The sequence below is a fragment of the Pipistrellus kuhlii genome, unplaced genomic scaffold, assembly GCF_014108245.1.
Source record: "Pipistrellus kuhlii isolate mPipKuh1 unplaced genomic scaffold, mPipKuh1.p scaffold_m20_p_3, whole genome shotgun sequence".
Classification (NCBI taxonomy): Eukaryota; Metazoa; Chordata; class Mammalia; order Chiroptera; family Vespertilionidae; genus Pipistrellus; species Pipistrellus kuhlii.
The window spans coordinates 49,463,453-49,485,556 of NW_023425529.1; the positions used below are offsets into that span (position 1 = coordinate 49,463,453).

A 22,104-nucleotide genomic window follows, 5' to 3' on the forward strand; every position below is an offset into this window, starting at 1 on the left:
GCTCCTTTCAGTTTCTTCAGCCCAGGAACACGGCTTGCTTTATAGCCAGGTGGGAACACTTTACACTGTAACCAATGTCTGTGAAGCATTTTCTTGTGCCTCATCTCACTTGATCCTCACAGAAGTCCTGGAATAGGTAGATTGGAGACTTGGTGGAATCCTATTTTCTTTTCCTTAGCCAGAAAATGGAGATTTAGAAAGCTTAGAAACTTAACCTGACTGAAAAGAAGTAAGAAGTGTTGGACCTTGAAAATGACTTCAGGTTTTCTCACTACATAGAATATAGTCAAACACTGCTGCAGTTAAATATTTTACCCTTTGTTCTCCCTACGTGATCTACAATTATAATCTGTTTTGCGTTGATATTTATTGCTGTGCTGCTGACAATTACCTGAAAGAGAAGTTGGGGTGTTTCACTGGGCTGGAAAAAGTTTAGCTAAATCAGAAAGCAGGTCTAATTAAGCAAGTTTATGCTATATCTATAAAAGGCCAAGTTGACTTGCACAAGTGAGATACATATAAAGCTCTCGCTGGTGCCAATAATACATGAGTATTTCCATCTGTCATTGTTGATTGTGAATTTGGTTGACACTTCTACTACAGAGAAAGGGTGAATAGCGATATAAAATATTTCTTCTAATTAATTTCCTTTCAATGTGCACAAATTTGTGCACCAGGCCACTAGTGTTGTTCCCAGTTTCCCCCATATAAACCACTACAATAAGCATCTTTGTATATATTGTTGCCTACTTGTGCATATGCTAATACATATGTAAGATACATTCCTAGCAGTGAAATTAGGTAAAAGTATATGTATATTAAATTAAAATTTTTTGTTCTTCATTACTTATGAGATACGAAAAGACACAAAGAATAAGAACAGCTTGGAAAACAATACTGTCAACACACATAAATGTTCATCTGGTTTTGGCCCTCCTGTTCCACCCTGAGGGTGCCAGGAGCCTGAATTTGGAAATTATTTCTTCCTCATGAAATGCTTTGAATGATTTTACATAAATGGTACTTTGCTGTACATAGTACTTGGCTGTATATATTTTTCATGCTTAGACCTGAGGATATGCCAAGAGAGAGACAGAGAGAGAGAGACAGAGAGAGAGACAGAGACAGAGAGAGAGAGAGAGAGAGAGAGAGAGAGAGAGAGAGAGAGAGAGAGAGAAGATAGAAGATCAGTTGCCTTCTGTATGTGTCCCGACTGGGGATCAAACCTGCAACCCAGGTATGAGCCCTGAACAGGAATCCCACCGGCACCTCTCAGTGCACAGAATGACACTCAACCAACTGAGCCACTAATATCCTTTTGTATATCTCTTGGCTATACATATGTGGAGGGATTTCTTTAGAGTATTTGCATAGAGGGGAATGGCTGGTTCATAGAATATGAAAATCTTCAGCGATATTAGAAATATTCTCCAAAGTGGTTTTACACTCTTACTTGCAGTCAGTTACTCCATATTCTCACCAACTTGGTATTGTACAACCTTTTATTTATTTATTTAGAAATATGTTTTTATTGCTTTTTAGGGAGAGTGGAAGTGAGAGGGGATAGAGAGAATCATGGATCTCCTGCCTCTTGCAGGTCCCATAGTGGGAAAGGATGGACATGTGCCCTGACCAGGAATGGGAATCGAACCAGTGACCACTGAGCCACACCAGCCGGGCTGCATTCTTATTTCTTTAGTTGAATGTTACTAATGCTTGAATAAGTATTATTCAAGGTAGTGTCCGGCGTGTCAGGCATAGAGCCTGAGGGGAGGTTATTAGGTGAGGAAATGGAAGCTCCAGAAAGCTAACGTGTGCCAAGCCTAATGGTTGAGCATTATCCTATGAACCAGGAGGTCACGGTTCGACTCCTTGTCAGGGCATAATGCCTGGGTTGCAGGCTCATTCTCCAATCGTGCAGGAGGCAGCCAATCAATGATTCTCTCTCATCATTGATGTTTCTATCTCTCTCTTCCTCTCCCTTACTCTGAAATCAATAAAAATATATTAAGAAAGAAAGAAAGGGAGAGAAAGAGAAAGAAAGGAAGAAAGAAAGAAAATTACTGTTAAGAAAGAGAAAGGAAGCAAGAAAGAAAATTAGCTCACTCCCCAGCCCAGCTTTTCAGGGTACACTAATTGTTCTACTATGATTAGGCTCAATTAGGGAGGACTTGGCTTTAATAAGGAGATTTATCAGGAGAACCATCTAACCAGAGAGTAAAATTGAGACATATTTTTAAATCAATTGCCAGCTCAATAATGAAACTTCACATTTCTATGTTTTCATGTTAACTGGCTGACGTAGTCCTTCCAGGAGAACAGAGGGAAATGGACAGCAATTGTAACTGGACACTATTGAAAAACATAAGGCAACTTAATAGTTCTGTTAATTCCTAAAGGAATGTTTGACACAGACACCGGTCAGGATTCCATTTCCCCTTCTTGATTTGGTAGAATTTGGATGACACTGAACTTACTCTCTGCTCGTTTTTTCACTCAACAGCTGTTTACTGACCTCACACTTGGTGACATTTTGCTAAGAGCTGAGAGTGGTGAGCGGAGCAGACCCAGGTCCTACCCTCATGGGGCCTGCAGTCTAGTGGAGAGGATAATCAAGAAACAAGTCCAGCCGAAACCGGTTTGGCCCAGTGGATGGAGCGTCGGCCTGCGGACTGAAGGGTCCTGGGTTAGATTCCGGTCAAGGGCATGTACCTTGGTTGCAGGCACATCCCCGGTGGGGGGTGTTGCAGGAGGCAGCTGATCAATGATTCTCTCTCATTGATGTTTTTAACGCTCTGTCCCTCTCTCTTCCTCTCTGTAAAAAATTAATATATTTAAAAAAAAAGACCTGAAGGCATTTAAGGAGAATATAAACCAGAGTTCCATCCAGAACTAACAGGAAAAATCCTACCTTGTCTGCTGCCTTTCACGGTAAAGCAGCTTCTGCCCAGCAGGTTGCAGAACTGCTTTCTGCCTCCTACCCCGACTCCACTTCCCACAGCCAGCCCTCCGAGGCCCTGGGAGCAGAGCATGGCTTCACCGCTGTCTGCCCAGCAGACATCTCTCGAAGGAGGTTCTTCAGTTCACACACACCTTGTACTTTGGAGTTGGAGGCATGATGAGAGTGGCAGGCTTTTAGGACTGTGATTTGATGATCCTGGTCAGGAATTACCACCCCTCTCCCAGGACTTTGGGGGGACTTTTAGTTCCTTTGTTTTGCTTTAAATTATCTATATTTGTTATTTTCTTAATCAAAACACCATTAACAGACTTAAAATTTTGATGATAATTCTTAGAACTCACCTAAGCCCTCAATCCACATTCAAATTTCCAGTTCTTTTCTTTGGACTTGAAGAAGGCATCTCTCTAAAACCAATTTTTTAGAAGTTTTTAGTGTTGCTCCTCTTTTTTCCTACATTTCCTCGTTTTCAAAAAAGTAACGTATAGCTCTAGACAATTCCCAGCTATTTGTCTGGTCCCCTGTAAGAGAGAGTTCACTTTTCAGGGAGAAGGAATAAAGAAAAACCAGCCGGAAGTGCATCTGATGTAAATATATAGCAATCTTGACTCCGTTAAGTTGGTGTTTGGGGGCCATCTGGTGGCTAGAAGGGTTTTAACACAAACTGGGTCTTCTTGTTGCCCTCTCGTGGCGAGAGGTGGTGTGACACCCTAGGAATCCTTTCCCTGCCTTGTTAAGGATTACAGAAATAAAGATTCAGATCAGGAAGGAAGGGAGTTAACAGCGAACGTTTTCTTAACACCCATAAAGCAGAGGGGGCTCAGAGATGAGGCAGAGAAGACAAACAATAGCATGGCAATTGCAGTCGTGACTGTTACCTGCAGGATATTTAAGAAAACACCAAATATGAAATTCAAATGGACAGTTTTGTGTAGAGTGGGGTGTGAATATGTGCTGTCAGTCTCAATTATTATTTTATTTAAAAATGTTTTTATTGACTTTATTTTTAAAATTTTATTTATTAATTTTTTTTAGAGAGAGAGAGAAAGAGAGAGAGAGAGAACTTGTTGTTCCACTCATTTATACATTCATTGGTTGATTCTTGTATGTTCCCTGACCAGGGTTGGAACCCACAACCTTGGAATGGTGTTCTAACCAACTGAGCTACCCGGTCAGGGCACAGTTATTATTTTAATATCTTTATTCTGTGCCTGAATCACAGAATTTTAGAGCTGGAAAGGATCTGAGACATCAGTCAACAAAATTGTATCGAATGTTTACTTTTAGCCTCTGTACTGAGTGTTGTTAGGGATGACTTAGATACGTTAAACCTTGTCTTCAAAGAATTAAAATGTAGAGGTAAAGATGGGTAAATGAACAAGCAAATACCACGTGGTGTGCAATAATAGTGGAAGAGCAGGCGTGCTGTGAGGACGGAGGTGCAGAATGGCCACCTCTACCTGGAGGTCAGCGGAGGCCTGAAAGGGAGGAGGCAGCACCTGCTCTGTGTCTGGCAGAACAGAGCGTTTCCAGGTGGGCTGGGGAGGGGGCAGAGGGAAGAGGTAGGCTCAGCAGCTGTAAAGCACACACACAGGGAGGCAGGATGTGGCACTGAGTGTCCAGCTACTGCGAATATGGCTGCAGCATATGGTGTGAGGTGCATAGTAGATGGTCTGTAAATCCCTGCTGAATGAAAATGAATAACTGATGATGGGGGGGAGTGGTGAGAGAGGAGGGTGAAGAAGTTATGTGGGTGGCAGATCATAACACTAAGGAATGTCAATGTAGAAGAGGTGAGGGAGAGTACAGTGGAGGTTATAAGCAGCAGTTACAGAATCAGGTTTCTGTTTTAAGTTTGATTTAAAACATTCCTTCCTTAATGTTCCCATTTCCACTGTCTTAGACCTTCATCATTGTTCACTGAATTATTACAGTACCCTAATTAGTTCTCTGTCTTCTTCTGTTACCAAAATGATTTTTTCTGCCATTATTTACCCTCCCACCCCCCAAAAAAATGATTTAAAATATATTTTTATAGATTTTAGAGAGGAAGGGAGAGGGAGATAAAAACATTGATGAGAAACATTAACTGGCTGCCTCCCGCACACCCTGTACTGGGTATCAAGCCTGTAACCCTGGCCTATGCTCTGATTGGGATGAGAACCAGTGACCTTTTGGTTCATGGGTCAATGCAACCACCAAGCCATACCAACTGTGCCAGATTTTTAAAAAAATATGTTTTATTGATTTTTTTTTTTTTTTTTTACAGAGAGGAAGGGAGGGGGATATAGTCAGAAACATCGATGAGAGAGAAACATCAATCAGCTGCCTTCTACACACCCTCTACTGGGGATGTGCCCACAGCCAAGGTACATGCCCCTGACCGGAATCGAACCTGGGACCCTTCAGTCTGTAGGCTGACGCTCTAACCACTGAGCAAAACCGGTTTCGGCAAGACTTTTTTTTTCTTCTTGAGATAATTTCTAAGATCTACTCTCTTAGCAACTTCCTGTTAGCTCTCAGCGAAGGAGAGTGCTTAGCTGAATTGCATTGAATGAATTCAGTTTTAATGAAACAGATTTCCTATATACTGAAGCTGAAAGGCAACCATCTCAGCTTGAGCTGTCATAGATGGACTGACTCCTTGAAATGAGGCCACACTACTGAATATGACAGTGCTCACCAGGTAGCTACTGACATCTAGTGACCTGAGGATCACTCCCCAAAATTAAAATATAAAATGCACTAAGAATGGGTATTGATTTTTATTCCCCAGAGAGTATGCACAGAAAAAGACCTTATGGGTATTGTACCTCAGTAAATTAAATTTACTAAAGTTAGTGACAATAATATTTGGAGATTACTAGCGTTAGATAGACTTCCTATTTGTTTAGAGCAACAGGAACATAATGTGAGCCACTTAAGTCATTCTAATAGCCACATTAAGAAAGGTGAAAAGAAAAGATGAAATCTACCTTAATGATACATTTTACTTAGTCTAATATATCTCAAATATTATAATTTCAATATGTAATCAATGAAATTATCAATGAGATACATTCCATCCTTTTTTCCTCAAAATAAGTCTTTGAGATCCAGTGTGTAGTTTACATTACTGCATACCTCAGTTCAGACCAGCCACACACGGCTACTGACAACGATAGTAGAGGCCCTCTCCTGGCAAGCAGGCTCTGAGGAGGTGGAAGAGGAAGACATGGATGAGTTGCCAGGCTCCTTTAAAAAGGAGCAGTGCCTGTGGCAGTCTTTGCTCAGTGACAGATACCTTTTTCCCACCTGGGATTCTGAGGATGATAAGAACAAAGAGAAGGTTAAAGATACCTGCCCTCTGCTCACTCAACATCTCTGAGCTCCTTGGGATTTGCACATGCATTTAGTTCCACCCAATAAACATCTGCTATCTGCCGTCTTCTTGCATATCTTTTGATGACATTTAATTTCATACCCACAGGTTTAGTTTTTTTCTTGGTTCTTTGTGCCAGTTTCCAAAAGTGGAAAATTATTTTCTTCCAGGATAAAAATATGTGAATGAAACTAGGATATACTTTGCAGGGAAGATAAATATAACACCCAGTCTTTGAGACAAGGATAATAACAGGGCTGTGTGGATATAAATTTGATAGTTACCTTCAGGGCATAAGATTGCTGCTGGGTGACAGCCAGACTGACTGTAAGTTTTGGGCATACATTATTCCTTGTTCCAGATTCTAAACTACATTGTTCCAAAGCATAGAGGCAAAAGAAAAGGAAAAAAAAAAAGGCAACACAATCCACATGGCTCCAAACCCACATAATGAAAACCATGAACACAAGGGGTGCTTATCATTCTGTGCACTTCCAGGATATCTTGGATTTGCTTAAAAAAACTGTTGTTCAGGAAGGAGTGGGTGGGAATACGGAGGAAACAAGATTGGGTACAAGTTGAAGTTGAATGATGGCACACGGGAGTTCATACATTCTCTCACTTTTGCATAAGCTTGAAACTCACTTGAAATGCCACCAGCTTTCCATTATAAAGTTCCGTTAAATATTACTTCTATGTGTACTTCCCATAATTTACATAAGATCACAGTGAACTTGTTTTGTAACAAGTGCTTTCCACTCAAAAGTACATTTAGTCTCTTATTTATAAGCCTTTTAGTTGTTTCCAATTTAACTAATATTATCAAGCTTCTTGCACATGAGCCTCTTGATTTGTATTACTGCTGACTCAAAGGAATGCATATTTAATATTTTGACACATTACCAAACTGCACTTAAGAAAGGTTGAACCTATCTAATCTCATATCTAAGCCAACACCAAGCTTTGTTAATTAGCTTTGCTAACACAATGAAAATATGTTATTTCATTGTTCAGATTATTTGTATTTCTTAACTGTCGAGAATAAAAATATTCTTATATGCTTATTAGCCATTTGTAGTGCTTGTTCATGTTCTCTACCAGATTGTCTGTTAAGGTGATGAACCTTTTTATTGATATACTAGAGGCCTGATGCACAAAACTCGTGCAAGGGCGTGGCCCTTCAGCGCTGCCTGCCTCGGCCCTCCCAGCCCCGGCTTCATTCAGAAGGTCATTCTGCTGTTCAGCCATCTGGTCTAATGGGCATATTACACTTTTATTATTATAGATAATAGCTCTTGGCATAGTAATGACACGTACCTATTGTCATATATGTTGCAAATATTCTCTTGGGCTATTGCTGCCACTTCAATTATGGTGTATGTGTGGGTGTTTTCCCCTACCATGTAGTAATTTTTAATATTATGTAACCTAAACTTCAATATTTTGGGGCTTTGGAATCATGTTTAAAAAGCCCTTTCTCACTGAAACCGGTTTGGCTCAGTGGATAATGCGTCGGCCTGCGGACTGAAAGGTCCCAGGTTTGATGCAGGTCAAGGGCATGTACCTTGGTTGCCGGCACATACCCAGTAGGGGGTGTGCAGGAGGCAGCTGATCAATGATTCTCTCATTGATGTTTCTAACTCTCTATCCTTCTCTCTTCCTCTCTGTAAAAAAAATCAATAAAACATATTTAAAAAAAAAAAAGTCCTTTCTCGATACAGGACTATGAAACTATTTATTCCAATATTCACTTATTCTTAGCTTACCTTTTCATTATTAAAATGCTGTTGTAAAATGTGAACATTATAATATTTAACATAGACTATTTCTTGTAATTTTAACCCCACAGATAAACACCATTAATAATTTATATTTATAGCCCTAGCTGGTTTGGCTGAGAGGATAGAGCATCAGCCTGTGGACTGAGGGTTCTAGGTTTGATTCCAGCCAAGGGCACATGCCCAGTATGGGGTGTGCAGGAGGCAGCTGATCAATGATTCTCTCATCATTGATGTTTCTATTTCTCTGACTCCTTCCCTTCTTCTCTGAAATAAAAATAAAAAAAAATGTTAAAAAATGTTTGCTGAGAATCGGACTTCAATTTTTAAAAATATATTCTATTGATTCCTTACAGAGAGGGAGAGGGAGAGCCAGAAACATCGATGAGAGAGAAACATCGATTAGCTGCCTCTTACACACTTCCTATGGTTATGTGCCTGCAACCAAGGTACACACCCTTGACCGGAATTGAACCTGGGACCCTTGAGTCTGCAGGCCGACGCTCCATCCACTGACCCAAACTGGTTATGGCCAGACTTCAATTTTTACATGTAAGTCATAAATCCATTTGGAATATTTTCTGGGATGGTGAATAAGGTAAAGATCTATTTTTCTCCCACAAATCTAGCTGGTTGTCCTTAAATACTTTATTGAATTAATATTTTTTGATTGACCATATATAAAATATGCTAAATACTCCTGTATATACTCAGGATTGAATTCTATACCATGACTGTTTATTCCTACTCTATTACCATCCTATGTTTATTATTCTTGCTTTACAATATGCTTTGGTATCTGATCATATAGTTCCCTTTTATGAATTTCCCCTCTATTTTCTTGGCATTTTAATATTTTTGTTTCTCTGAGTGAATTTTGGAGGAATTTTGCTTAGTTTCAAAGCAAGAAAACAATTAAAAAAATCTCTTAAACTCTATTGGAACTAAGATCAGAATTGTGCTAAATTTGTGGACTAATTTAGTGAGAACTGATGAATAGATTATAGAGTAACAAATTTCAAAATAAGTCATAGAAGAAACAGAAATAATGTTGATTTAGTGAAATATAATAAGGATTTTTTTGGGTAGTAAATGACAAAAATCCAGATAAAACCCAAGTTTAAGCATAAAAGAGCTTATTAAATCATTTAACTGAGAAGTCCAGTGGTAAAGCTTTAGGCAAGCCCAGATCCCTGGACTCAAATAACATCCAGGTTGGCTTTTTTAGCTTCAATTATTGATAAACTTCCATGTGACAGCAAAGGTGGCCTGTCTGTTCCATGCTTCTTCAGCAACATCAGAAACAGAGTCTTTTTCTTTATCTGCCGATGAACGTACCAAGATGGTTGTCACTGACCGCATCTGGATCGAGTGCAGAAGTGGGGGTAGGTGAGAAGGTGGGAGTCAGGAGGACTGGAACCACAAAAGCTACAGTTGGGGAGGGGCACCTGGTTGAAAGGAAGTGACTGTTGAATAATCAAACAAAATACATAAGTTACATACTACAATATAATATCCATTTACTTATAAAAAGAGGATTTTAAAGAAGCATTAAAGAATATTACTGCCGAAACCTGTTTGGCTCAATGGATAGAGCGTCGGCTTGGGGACTGAAAGGTCCCGGGTTCGATTCCAGTCAAGGGCATGTACCTTGGTTGCAGGCATACCCCCAGTAGGGGGTGTGCAAGAGGCAGCTGATCGATGACTCTCATCGATGTTTCTAACTCTCTATCTCTCTCCCTTCCTCACTGTACAAAATCAATAAATAATATTAAAAAAAAAAGAATATTACTAAGTTTAAATTCTAATACTATTTTTCAGCATAGTAAAAGTTACTTTGGGGCTGCCCTGGTGTGTCTTAGTGGTTGAGCATGACCTATGAACCAGGAGGTTAAGGTTCATTCTGGTAGGGGCACAAAGCTTGGTCTCTGATGGGGGTGTGAGTGGTGGTGGTGGTGGTGGTGGGGGCGGGCGCAGCCAATCAATGATTCTCTCTCATCAGTGATGTTTTTTTTGTCTCTCTCTCCCTCTCCCTTCCTCTCTGAAATAAATTTTAAAAAATCCTCTATATAATAAAAGCCTAAATGACCATTGCGGCAGAACAACCAGTCGCTATGATGTGCTCTGACCACCAGGGGGCAGATGCTCAATGCAGGAGCTGCCCCTGGCAGTCAGTGTGCAGAAGCTGGGCTCACGGCTGGCGAGCACAGTGGCAGCAGCGCTAAGGAGCAGTGAGATGAGTGGTAAGGAGCAGTGAGCAGGCAGGCAGTAAGGAACAAAGGCCTCTGGACTGTGTGAGGATCCTTAACTGTGAGAGGGCAGAGGCTGGGCTGAGGGTGTCCCCCACCCAGTGCATGAATTTCGTGCTCCAGGCTCTAGTGTATATGTGTGTGTGTGTGTGTGTGCGCGTGCGCATCTTTTTTTTAAAGAACTCTTTAAATAATAGTAAAATTAGTGAACCATTGACTGTATCTAGCTGACAGAGGTGTTTTGTTTATTCTGTTTAATACTCTTAAAAATATGGTGTTTTGTCCTGTCTGAGTAGTTCAGAGTATCATCCTGATATGCCAAGGTTGCTGGTTCAATTCCTGAGCACATATAAGAATCCATAAATGAATGTAAAAATAAGTGGAACACGAATCTCTCAATCTCTCTCTCCCACTCTTTACAAAAAAAAAAAAAAAAAAAAAATCATTAAGTTAAAAAAAATATGGTGGTCTTGTTTTTCATGGGAAAAAAATAAAAAAATCTGGCAACACTGAGTCCTCATTCCTGCAAGAACTGGCTGAACTTTAGATGAGACATCTAAACTATCACTCTATTCTGTCACTCCTTATGTTTTTTTTTTTTTTAAATATATTTTATTGATTTTGTACAGAGAGGGAGAGAGATAGAGATTTAGAAACATCGATGAGAGTCATTGATCAGCTGCCTCTTGCACACCCCGTACTGGGGATATGCCCGCAACCAAGGTACATGCCCTTGACCAGAATTGAACCCGGGATCCTTCAGTCCTCAAGTCGACGCTCTATCCATTGAGCCAAACCGGTTTCGGCTGTCACTCCTTACGTTCCTACATTTAGTCTATTCACTTGTGAAACCTTCTTAGTCTCTAATTTAGGTATTTGAGCCTGCAATCTCTGGCCTATATTACAGAATGCTAGTACGGGAAGAGATAATAAGAGGTCATCTTGTCTAGCAGGCTCCTTCCTCCTCTCTTTATCCTCTAAGAAATTGAGATCCAAAGAATTTACACACCTGACAAATTTTATACAGCTTATGCAAACTGGATTCTTTCATATGCCATTAGCCCCCTTCCTCATATCCTAATATAGGTCTGAGGTTAAAATTTTTCAGGTTCAAGGTCTCTGTGCTTAAAACTCTTGCTTTATCAGGCACTGAGGCTGAGACCTTAACCAGGTAAACTAGGCTCTAAGTGAGGCCACTTGCCTGTGAAGTTCTAGATTATGAATCTTAAGTATCTGTCCCTAATCTTCCCAACCTCACTTTCTATTGCTTACCTGCATATATCTCATATTCCTGGGATGTGTATGTGTGTATGTATATGTGTATGTTATTCAAACATACCCTATGGTTTCTAACCTATTTGATTTGTGTTATTCTCTCCACATAGATTACCCTTCTCCAATCTCTGCCTGACATAATTTTTCCCATCCTGTAAAGTCTACTTGAATACCATCTCGTCATAAAGTTTGGTAGTTAAGAAGGTAGTCTGCATGAAACAGACTTGGTTTGAAATCCAGGCTCTGCCCTTTACTTGCCATGTGATGTTGGACAATTTATCTAATCTCTGTAAGTCTCAGTTTCCTCATCTGTAAAAGAAGAGTAACATTCCCTTTTACAAATGGGTTGACCATAATCTCACTTGTTAAAAGTATTTCTATGTACTATAGGAATCCTGTCTTTAGTTATTTATAGTAGTTATTCTAATATTCATCATACGAATTATTCATCTTACTAGTTATTCATCACATATTACAAATATGCTATTATATTTTATAGTTATACTAGAGGCCCGGTGCATAAAATTCATGCATGGGTAGGGTTCCTAGGCCTGGCCAGCAATCAGGGATGATCAGGACCTTCCAGCTGGCCAGGGGCCTTCCTTCATTCTGCGTCACCCCCTGGTGGTCAGTGCAGGTCAGTGCAGGTCAATCAAACTCCTGGTCTTCTGGTCGAACTCCTGAGGGGACACTTTGTATTGTATATTAGCCTTTTATATATATAGATTTTCACAATAGATAAGGGCAGGGACTTAGTCTTACAGGTATTTACATTTTTCACAGTACTTAATAAGAGCTTGAAATTTTGTAATTTCTGAGTTAATGAATATGAGTATAACCTTTCTGAGATGTTCATAAATTCTATAAAAACCAGAATATAATAGTAACAGCTTAATCTTATATTATTACCTTATGAAGACCTTGGGAGATTCCCTCATCTCACCCCCCTCCCCCATCCCCCAGGCTTCCATACCAAAACTGAACTTCTCTTAAACAACTTATGCTAAGAACCTCAGAGCCTAATTTGTGGTGGCACCCCTCTAGCACAAAAGATTTTTTGGCATGATTTATTTATTTTGTATTAACATATCCCTGCCTTTATTTTGTTTTCCAATTACTTTAAAAAAAATATATACATATATATATATATTTTATTGACTTTTTACAGAGAGGAAGAGAGAGGGATAGAAGAGTTAGAAACAACGATGCGAGAGAAACATTGATCAGCTGCCTCTTGCACGCCCCCTACTGGGGATGTGCCCGCAACCAAGGTACATGACCTTGACCGAAATCGAACCCGGGACCTTTCAGTCTGGCTCTATCCACTGAGCCAAACCGGTTTCGGCTCCAATTACTTTTTGTGTCTATTTTCTCTTCTAATCATTTTCTTCTATTACAGTATCTCTATTTCTGAGTACATTTAATCTTTTGTGAGAGGTGGAGTATCAATAAATAATATACATTATAAAATACATAAAAGATAGTTGTTAAACCTTGTTAAAGCATCTTGTTTTTTAAAATCAAATTCAGAGAGCTGTCATCTACTTCAAGGCCACCAGGAGAGCACTTCTCCAATTTCCTATCCCACTTAAAAACTCATTCTCATCTTTAAGAGAGCAACATCTTACTTGTCCTTATAAAATACCAGAGGCCCAGTGCACGGATTCGTGCACCGGTGAGGTTCCTCAACCTGGCCTGTGGGGATCAGGCCGAAACTGGCTCTCCGACACCTCTGAGGGGTCCTGGATTGCGAGAGGGTGCAGGCCAGGCCAAGGGACCCCCCTGGGGCACAATTAGGGCCAGGGAGGGACCACAGGAGGGCTCCAGGGTGTGTCCAACTTGTCTTGCCCAGTCCCGTTTGGCTGGACCCCATCAGCAAGCTAACCTACCAGTAGAAGCGTCTGCCCCCTGGTGGTCAGTGTGAGTCATAGTGACTGATCAAATGGTGAAATGGTAGGACACTTAGCATATTAGGCTTTTATTATATAGGATATGTACCATGTAGAATACAGATAAGTAAAAAGCAAAGTAGCTAAAAAAACAAACAAAAAATACCATCTAGTAAGAATGGTATACACTGCTGCTTTCATAACCCACTTTTCTCTCTTAACAATGTATTTTACATTATCTTTCATTATCATTAAAGAGTTTATATCACAATTTGTGTGTGTGTGTGCTAATCCACACCAGAGGATATTTTTCCATTGATTTTTAGAGAGAGTGGAAAGGAGGGAGAGAGACAGAGAGAAACATTGATGTGAGAGAGACCCATTGATTGGTCTCCTCCTCTGTGTCCTGACCAGGGCCAAAGATCAAGCCGAAACCAGCGTGTGCCTTGGCTGGAATCAAACCCGGGACCCTTCAGTCCACAGACTGACACTCAATCCACTGAGCCAAACTATCTAGGGCTACATCACCATTTTTAATGGCTCAAAGCATCCCACTGATTCTGAATCAAGGCAGTCAATCAGACAGACTGCAACTCCACATTCTCTACTAGAAAATCAGAGAATGCTCTTATTTAAACCAATATGAGTGACCTCTTATCTGCAACCATGTTATCTCTGTCTAAGAAGTATGGGTGTAATATATTTAACTTATCTTTTGTTGGGAGACAAGCTGAATTGAACTCCACCCAGCTTAATGAGTACATGCAGTTTTGATTATTTCCTTTTGAGAATTTCCTAGAAGTATACTTACTTAGTCAAAGTATACTTCACATTTTAAGGATTTTGATACATAGTTCTAAAATGCCTGGAGGAGAGGAAAGATGTGCCAATTTCTATTCCCACCTGTAATACCTGTTTCACTGAACTCTTTTTAAAAAAAATATATTTTATTGATTTTTCACAGAGAGGAAGGGAGAGAGATAGAAATATCGATAAGAGAGAAACATCGACCAGCTGCCTCCTGCACACCCCTCACTGGGGATGTGCCCACAATCAATGTACATGCCCTTGACCGGAATTGAACCCGGGACCCTTCAGCTTACGCTCTATCCACTGAGCCAAACCGGTTTCGGCTTCACTGAACTCTTATCCAACACATATTATTTTCTTTCTAATCTTTGCCAATGTAATAGGCATCGGATATGCTACTTATATCACTAATGTGGCTGAACATACCTATTTATTGGCCATTTTATATGTACCTTTTGATATATACTTTCTATTTTTGTTACGTTTGTAAGTTTTTAAATGATTAACATCCATACTTACCTTGACATCTTCCTTCCCAGTTCTGCCTTCTATCAAAACTAACGAATATACTTGGCTTATGCACTTATCTCCTATTTCTTTAGGAATTCAATGTTATCCTCTTTCTTGCCAGCATCTGTAACTCTGACTACCAGTTTTTCCCCTCTCTCGCATTAAAAAACATCACCAAGTCTCTTCTTCTTAAAGAAAAGCCCCCAGTCTTTTTCTTTCACTTGCCGTTTTCCTCGGGCCACTGACCTTCCTCTTTTCCTTTTCAGCCCAACTTCTATATAGAACGAACTGTCTTCACATGGGGCACCCCCTTCATTTATCTCTTCAACTCACCACAGATTTACCTCAAGTGCTTCAGTGCCTTCTTTATTGCAAATATTTCAGTATCAGAATTATATTCTATATACATGTATGTGTGAAAAAAAAGCAGGATACAAAATGGGTTTTCCCCAATAAACTCAACTATGTAAAGAATATTCATGCAGAGAAAAAAAACTGATAAGCTGAAGCTGGTTTGGCTCAGTGGAAGAGTGTCGGTCTGGGGACTGAAGGGTCCCGGGTTCGATTCCAGTCAAGGGCATGTACATTGGTTGCGGGCACATCCCCAGTGGGGGGTGTGCAGGAGGCAGCTGGTCAATGTTTCTCTCTCATCGACATTTCTAACTCTCTATCCCTCTCAATTCCTCTCTGTGTAAAATCAATAAAATATATTAAAAAAAAAAAAAACCAAAAGAAAAAAAAAACTGATAAGTATCCCATGAAAATTTTATGTTACTTCTGGGTAGTTAATTTTTTTTTTTTTTTTTACTTTCGTTTTTCTTTAAAATTTTCCCCCATAACATTAAAAGCAAGAATAGCCAAAACCGGTTTGGCTCAGTGGATAGAGCGTCGGCCTGCGGAATGAAGGGTCCCAGGTTCGATTCCGGTCAAGGGCATGTACCTTGGTTGTGGGCACATCCCCAGTGGTGGGTGTGCAGGAGGCAGCTGGTTGATGTTTCTCTCTCATGATGTTTCTAACTTTCTATCCCTTTCCCTTCCTCTCTGTAAAAAAAAAAAAAAATTAATATATTAAAAAATAAAACAAGAATAATTTGGTTTGACATTAGACGACAATACAATATGAGTTAGAAATTCTCAACTTACGCTGAAACCGGTTTGGCTCAGCGGTAGAGCGTCGGTCTGCGGACTGAAAGGTCCCAGGTTCGATTCCGGGCAAGGGCATGTACATTGGTTGCGGGCACATCCCTGGTAGGGGGTGTGCAAGAGGCAGCTGGTCGATGTTTCTCTCTCATCGACGTTTCTAGCTCTCTAACTCTCTCCCTTCCTCTCTGTAAAAAATCAATAAAATATAAAAAAAAAAAGAAAAGAAATTCTCAACTTACATTTTCTGTAAGGAGGCAGAAAACGAGAAGTGACCGGAAGGAGCTACGGGCCCCCACACCTCCTTTCCCCGCGAGGCTCAGACTGGAGGGCGGGACCCACCCGCCACCTGCCACCCGCCACCCGCCACCCGGGCGGGACCCACCCAGATCCCAGCGGCGCTCCCGGGACTGGGCCGAACCCCCTCCGATCAGGACGCCCGCCTCTTAAAGGGCCTCACGCCCTCCCCGCTCACCCCAACGCTCTGAGCACCTCAGCCCGGCCCGCTCACTACGCCACTCTGGGAGTAACCATCAAGCGCCTCCGGTTGCCCGGGTAACAGTCAGCGGACGCCAACATGTTTCTCCAGACTCTACCCAGAATGCTGCGCGCCCTCTCCCATTCACTTCCGGCTCGGAGGGCTAACTCCTCCGGAAGTAGATGCCGGTGATTCCCCGCCTGGTATTCATCTGCGTCCTTTCTCAGCTTTCGAGATGATGGGAATGCCGAGGGAAGGCTATAATCTCACCGAATTTTTGTTGGACTAATAAGTGGGTTATCTGTTAATAATGACATTGCAAATCATTTTTATTTTTTAAATTTATTGAATTTTCACAGAGAGGAAGGAAGAGGGATAGAGACTTAGAAAAATCGATGAGAGACAAACATTGATCAGCTGCCTCCTGCACTTGTGGGGACTCAACCCAGAGGGGTAGCGGCGAAGCCCATAGCTTCCCCGGTGCCCTCGGCAAAGCTGATGACCCGCCCCGCGCCCCTCCCAGGCCCCGCTCATCCCCGCCCAGACCCCTCCCCGCGCCCCAGGCCCCTCCCAGCCCTGCCCAGGCCCCGCCCCTGCCCCGCTTCGAGTCCCGCCCAGTCCCTGTCCCGCGTCCCGCCCTCCCGGGGAGGGAGGGCCTGGCGTTGCGTCTGGCGCGCGGGGCGTGGCTCTCTTTGCCGGCCTCAGCCCGGGCGCCGGAGGCGGGAGGGAGCGGCGCGGGTCCGCGGATGGCATGGCAGGGGCTCCGGGCGCGGCGGGCCCAGCCTCCCCGGAGCAGCCGGCTCCGGAGCAGCCCCCGCCGGGCGGCCTCGGGAACGAGCAGAAGTGCCAGCTCATGCTGCTGCGGACGCTGCAGACCAGTAGGAGCTGACCCGGGGCTGGGGCCGCGGGCGGCGCAGACCAGGCGGGCGGGAGGGCCGGGCGCCCGGGCTCCGGGGCTCCGGGCCGGGTCCGAGGCAGGTCTGCGGAGAGACCAGCTGAGTCGGCATTACGGGGAGGCAGTGGGGGGCCCGGGCCTGTTCCCTTATCCAGGGAGGCCCTATTCCTTGCCTGTGGAATGAATGGGGAAGCGGGTTAGGAGTTTGCTCTTTTCTGTCACCCTCCCTGGTCTGACAGATAACCTGGTTTTGTGTAAGATATGCAGCAATATGTGAACTTAAGGTCTTGGTGAAGCAGAGTGGTTTTAAAAAAAAAAATATTTTTTATTGTTGATAAGGTGAAGCGGAGTTTTGAAGAGCCACGTTAGTTAAGGCATACATACTGCTGGCAGTGCAAAAACGACAGTTTTACAAACCTACCCTTCGTTGGAAGGGGCCTGTAGCCTTCCTACATGGACGGGCTGCAGAGTGTAGAAACCCCAGAGATGGACTGGGAAATTGTGTGTGCACGCACCTAAGTGCATTTTCTGGAGGGAGAGCTTATAGCTTCATTATATGCTCAAGACGCCCACGACCCGAAACGGTTAAGAGACACTGCTGTGGGTTCAGTAAGGACACAACTGCCTGCCGACCAGTGCCTCTTCCCAGGGGCCTTGCACTTATTTACGTTGACAAGTTGACTTCAGACACATTTAGAAATGAGTCTCAAACGTACTTGTCCTAAAGCAAGGTTACTGATCCATAGTTGGCCAGTCACAGTTCAAAAGTCAGCCTCCTGGTTCTGTTTGAGCATCATCCCGCTACACCAGAGCCGTGGTTCGATCCCAGGTCGGGGCACATACAAGAAATAACGGATGAATGCATACATAAGTGGAACAGCAAATCAATGTTTCTCTCTCTTTCTCAAATCAACAATAATAAAAAACCCAACCACCCCAAAGTTTTCCAATGAGTTTACCAGCAAATAGGGAATCAAGGGAGGTGGGTGGAGGAAGGGGAGAAGAGGGAATAATGACATTGTATTTACAGTGTGTATTGGATACCTCCTAGTTCCTGGTGTGGGAAAATAAAATGCCAAGATGATTAAAGACCTACCTTGCTTTTAAGATGTTTCAGTGGAACACAGTGGGAAGAACATGGGATGCAGATTAGACCTTGGTTCAGGTTCTGGTCCCTCTCCATTAGATGTAGAAGAGTGATTTAACTCTCCGATCCCCTCTCTTCCTATCTGCAAGGAAGAAAGGGGAGGGGCAGAGAGGGCTGAAAATACCTCTTTTAGGGTTGTGAGGAGTAGGTTTTATGAATGAAAAGTGCCAGCGTATCAGGAGCTGAATAAAGGGTGGATGTTCTTGCAGTGGAAGAGCCAGACGGGGGAGGCAGAAGTTGAGATGGGATGTGAGGTGCTGGACGTGAACCCTGTGGGAATGAGCAGGCCTCGGCCTTCCCCAGGGAGGGCTCCCGGAGAACCTGTCGGTGGTATGAAAGCTTCAGCCTGCAGCTTTGAAATTCTGTAGCTGAGGCTGGGGTGACACCAGGAGAAACCAAGCCCCATGCGAGACTTGTTTTTTTTTTCTTCAAAGCAAGTTGTGTGACCCTTCAGTCCTCAGGCTGATGCTCTGACCACTGAGCAACTGGCTAGGGCAGCTCTCAGTTTTTTCTTTTTTTTTTTTTTAATAAATTTTTATTGTTCATATTATTACAAATGTTCCTCCCCCCCCCCTGCCCCCCTCCATTGCTCTCCTCCACCAGATTCCCATCCCACTCTCTGCCCTTTCCCCACTCCCCATTGTCCTCATCCATAGGTGCACAGTTTATGTTTAGTCTCTTCCCACATCCCCCTCTCCCCTTTTCCCGAGAATCATCAGTTCACTCCCCTTCCATACCTCTGATTCTATTATATTCACCAGTTAATATTGTTCATCAGATTTTTTTTTTAATTTCCTTGGTTTTTAGATTCACTTGTTGATAGTTACGTATTTGTTCATAATTTTTATCTTTATATACTTTCTTTTCCGAAAGAACCCCCTTCAGCAATTCATATATTGTAATTCTGGTTTGGTGGTGATGAACTCCTTTAGCTTTTTTTTATTAGTGAAGCTCTTTATCTGGCCTTCAATTCTGAGTGATAGCTTTGCTGGGTAGATTATCTTTGGCTGTAGGTTCTTACTATTCATCACCTTAAATATTTCTTGCCATTCCCGTCTGGCCTGCATGGTTTCTGTTGAGAAATCAGCTGACAATCGTATAGGTGGTCCTTTATAGGTAACTACCTGCTTTGTTCTTGCTGCTTTTAATATTCTCTCTCTCTCTCTCTCTTTTTTTTTAAATATTCTTTTTAAAAAAAATATATTTAATTGATTTTTTACAGAGAGGAAGGGAGAGAGATAGAGAGCTAGAAACGTTGATGAGAGAGAAACATCAACCAGCTGCCTCTTGCACACCCCCTACCAGGGATGTGCCCTCCACCAACGTATTAGGTCTAGTAATAATTAATGTCGTTTTCTAATGCCTTTTTAAAATCGAATTTATTTAAACAATACAACAAAATTTAATCAACAATATAGTTGCTGTTGTTTTCTACTACTTGTGCCCAATGCTCAGGAAGCATTTTAGTCCCTCTGTTGTAAAATTCTTGTGATTTTGATGCAAAAAATTCGGTCAATGCATTTTTGAGGCATTCTTCATTATTAAATTTTTTTCCAAGAAGAAAGTTTTGCAAAGAACGAAACAAATGGTAATCGGAAGGGGCAATATCAGGAGAATATGCAGGTTGAGGGAGAACTTCCCATTCCAACTGGTGCAGTTTTTCAGCAGTGATTCTTGCAGTATGCGGTCGTGCGTTATCATGGTGAAGAATTACGCCCTTCTGATTAATCAGCGCGGGTTCTTTTTCTCTTAAAGCTTGGGCTAACCTTTCCAATTGGGCACTATACACTGCACTTGTAATGGTTTGGTTAGATGGTAAAAGTTCATAATGAAGAATCCCTTTAAAATTCCACCAAACACACAACATCACTTTTTTCGCATGCAAGTCAGGTTTTGGCGTGGGCTGCGGAGCCTCATTTTTGTCCAACCATTGAGGCCGCCTTTTCAAGTTAACATACAGCACCCATTCTTCATCTTCGGTAACAATTTGCTCTAAAAATGGCAAACGGTTTTGACGAGAGAGGAGCGAACTGCAAATTGAGACTCTTTGATTACAGTTGTTGTCAGTCAACTCATGAGGAACCCATTTTCCAAACTTTTGGACTTTGCCAAGTGCACGCAATTGATTGGAAATTGTTTTTTGTGAACAATTTAAAGTTGTCGCAAGCTCTTGTTGGGTAATTTGAGGATTTTGCACCAAAAGAGCTTGAAGAGCTTCTTGATCAAAATTGGACACACGGCCTCGACCACTCTTGTCATCTAACGAGAAATTTCCCTCGCGAAATTTCTCAAACCAACGCTGGCATTTTCTGGCGCTAACTGCATCTTGACCAAGAGCACTACAGATGTTTTTTGCAGCCTCACTTGCTTTTCTTCCTAATTGGAACTCGTAAAGCATGCAGTGCCAAATATGCTCTTCATCCGCCATCTTCTTAGCCCTAGTTTTTCAACAAAAACCAAACCAAACACAAACTTTTTCAAGCAAAACTTGTTAATTGCACTTCACACGTTCTGTAGATACCACGTGTTTGAAGGTTATGTCAATACAAGTCAACGCCAAGCAAGATTTTAAACGAATGTTTAACAACGACATTAATTTTTACTAGACCCGATATATGCCCCTGACCGGAATTGAACCTGGGACCTTTCAGTCTGCAGACTGACGCTCTACCACTGAGCCAAACCGGTTTCGGTTCTCTTTGTCTTTTGCTCTTGGAATTTTAATTATGATTTGTCTTGGTGTAGTCCTCTTTGGATTCCTTTTGTTTGGAGTTCTGTGCGCTTCCTGGACTTGTAAGTCTAATTCTTTCACCAGGTGGGGGAAGTTTTCTGTCACTATTTCTTTCAGTATGTTTTCGATATCTTGCTCTCTCTCATCTTCTGGGACCTCCATAATTCTGATGTTGGTTCGCTTGAAGTTGTCCCAGAGGTTTCTTACATTATCTTCAATTTTCTGGATTCTCTTGTTTTCTTGCTTCTGTGGAGGAGTGTCTTCTGGCTCTTTATGTTCCAAATCTTTGACTTGATTCTTGTGATCTTCCATTCTGTTTTTAGGACTCTGTATAATATTTTTTATTTCAGACAATGTATTCTTTATTTCTTGTTGATCCCTTATCATTTCTTGTTGATTCCTTATTAATTCTAGTTGATCCCTTTTCATATCCTCATAGGACTTATCGACCTTTTCTAGGAAATTCTTGAAAAACCTTATAAGCGTAGATTTGAACTCTATATCCAGTTGCTTTTTGTCCTCCATTTCTTTCGTTTGTGATCTATTTCGTTGTCGCATTTTCTCAGCTTCCCTGATGGGGCAGAGTTTCAGGGTGGAGCTTACAGCCTTGGCTTCCGTCAGCCCCGCCCTATGCGGTTCCTGGGTCTCAGGGTCCTTCAGTACTCGCTGCAAGCGCCTCTGAGAGAAAGGTGCCCTCGATTTTCACCTGCTACCAAACAGTCTAGTCTCTCCCCAATGAGCCCAGAACTGGGGTTCAGTTCAGTTGGAAGTGGGATTGGAGGTGGCGTTCAGAGCAGTCCGGAGCTTTTGTCTCCTTCCCGCCAGGGCAATTCCGCGGCACAGCCAACCGTCCCAGGACCTCCTTTCGCCGCTCCCCCTGGG

The 22,104-nt window shown here is 42.2% G+C and overlaps 1 protein-coding gene and 1 long non-coding RNA gene across 4 annotated transcripts in view; one reads left to right on the forward strand and one right to left on the reverse strand.

Annotated features, from left to right (window-relative positions):
• Positions 1-5,427: 5,427 nt before the first annotated feature.
• On the reverse strand, positions 5,428-16,713 carry LOC123653199. The gene is made up of 2 exons (XR_006742859.1): positions 16,214-16,713; positions 5,428-6,261 (listed from the first exon to the last, which is right to left on the reverse strand). It is a non-coding gene; the product is annotated as an uncharacterized LOC123653199 (long non-coding RNA).
• Positions 16,714-17,080: 367 nt separating this feature from the next.
• The window catches only part of ATP23 (ATP23 metallopeptidase and ATP synthase assembly factor homolog), a 17,096-nt gene continuing 12,072 nt past the window's right edge, over positions 17,081-22,104 (forward strand). Inside the window, exon 1 of one of the 3 annotated variants that reach the window (XM_036457248.2) lies at positions 17,081-17,327. In XM_036457248.2, the coding sequence (XP_036313141.1) occupies positions 17,201-17,327 (127 nt within the window). In that variant the 5' untranslated portion in view covers positions 17,081-17,200. Of the gene's footprint in view, positions 17,328-17,513; positions 17,599-22,104 lie in introns of those variants that run through there. The other 2 variants (XM_036457246.2, XM_036457247.2) reach the window with 2 other exon arrangements.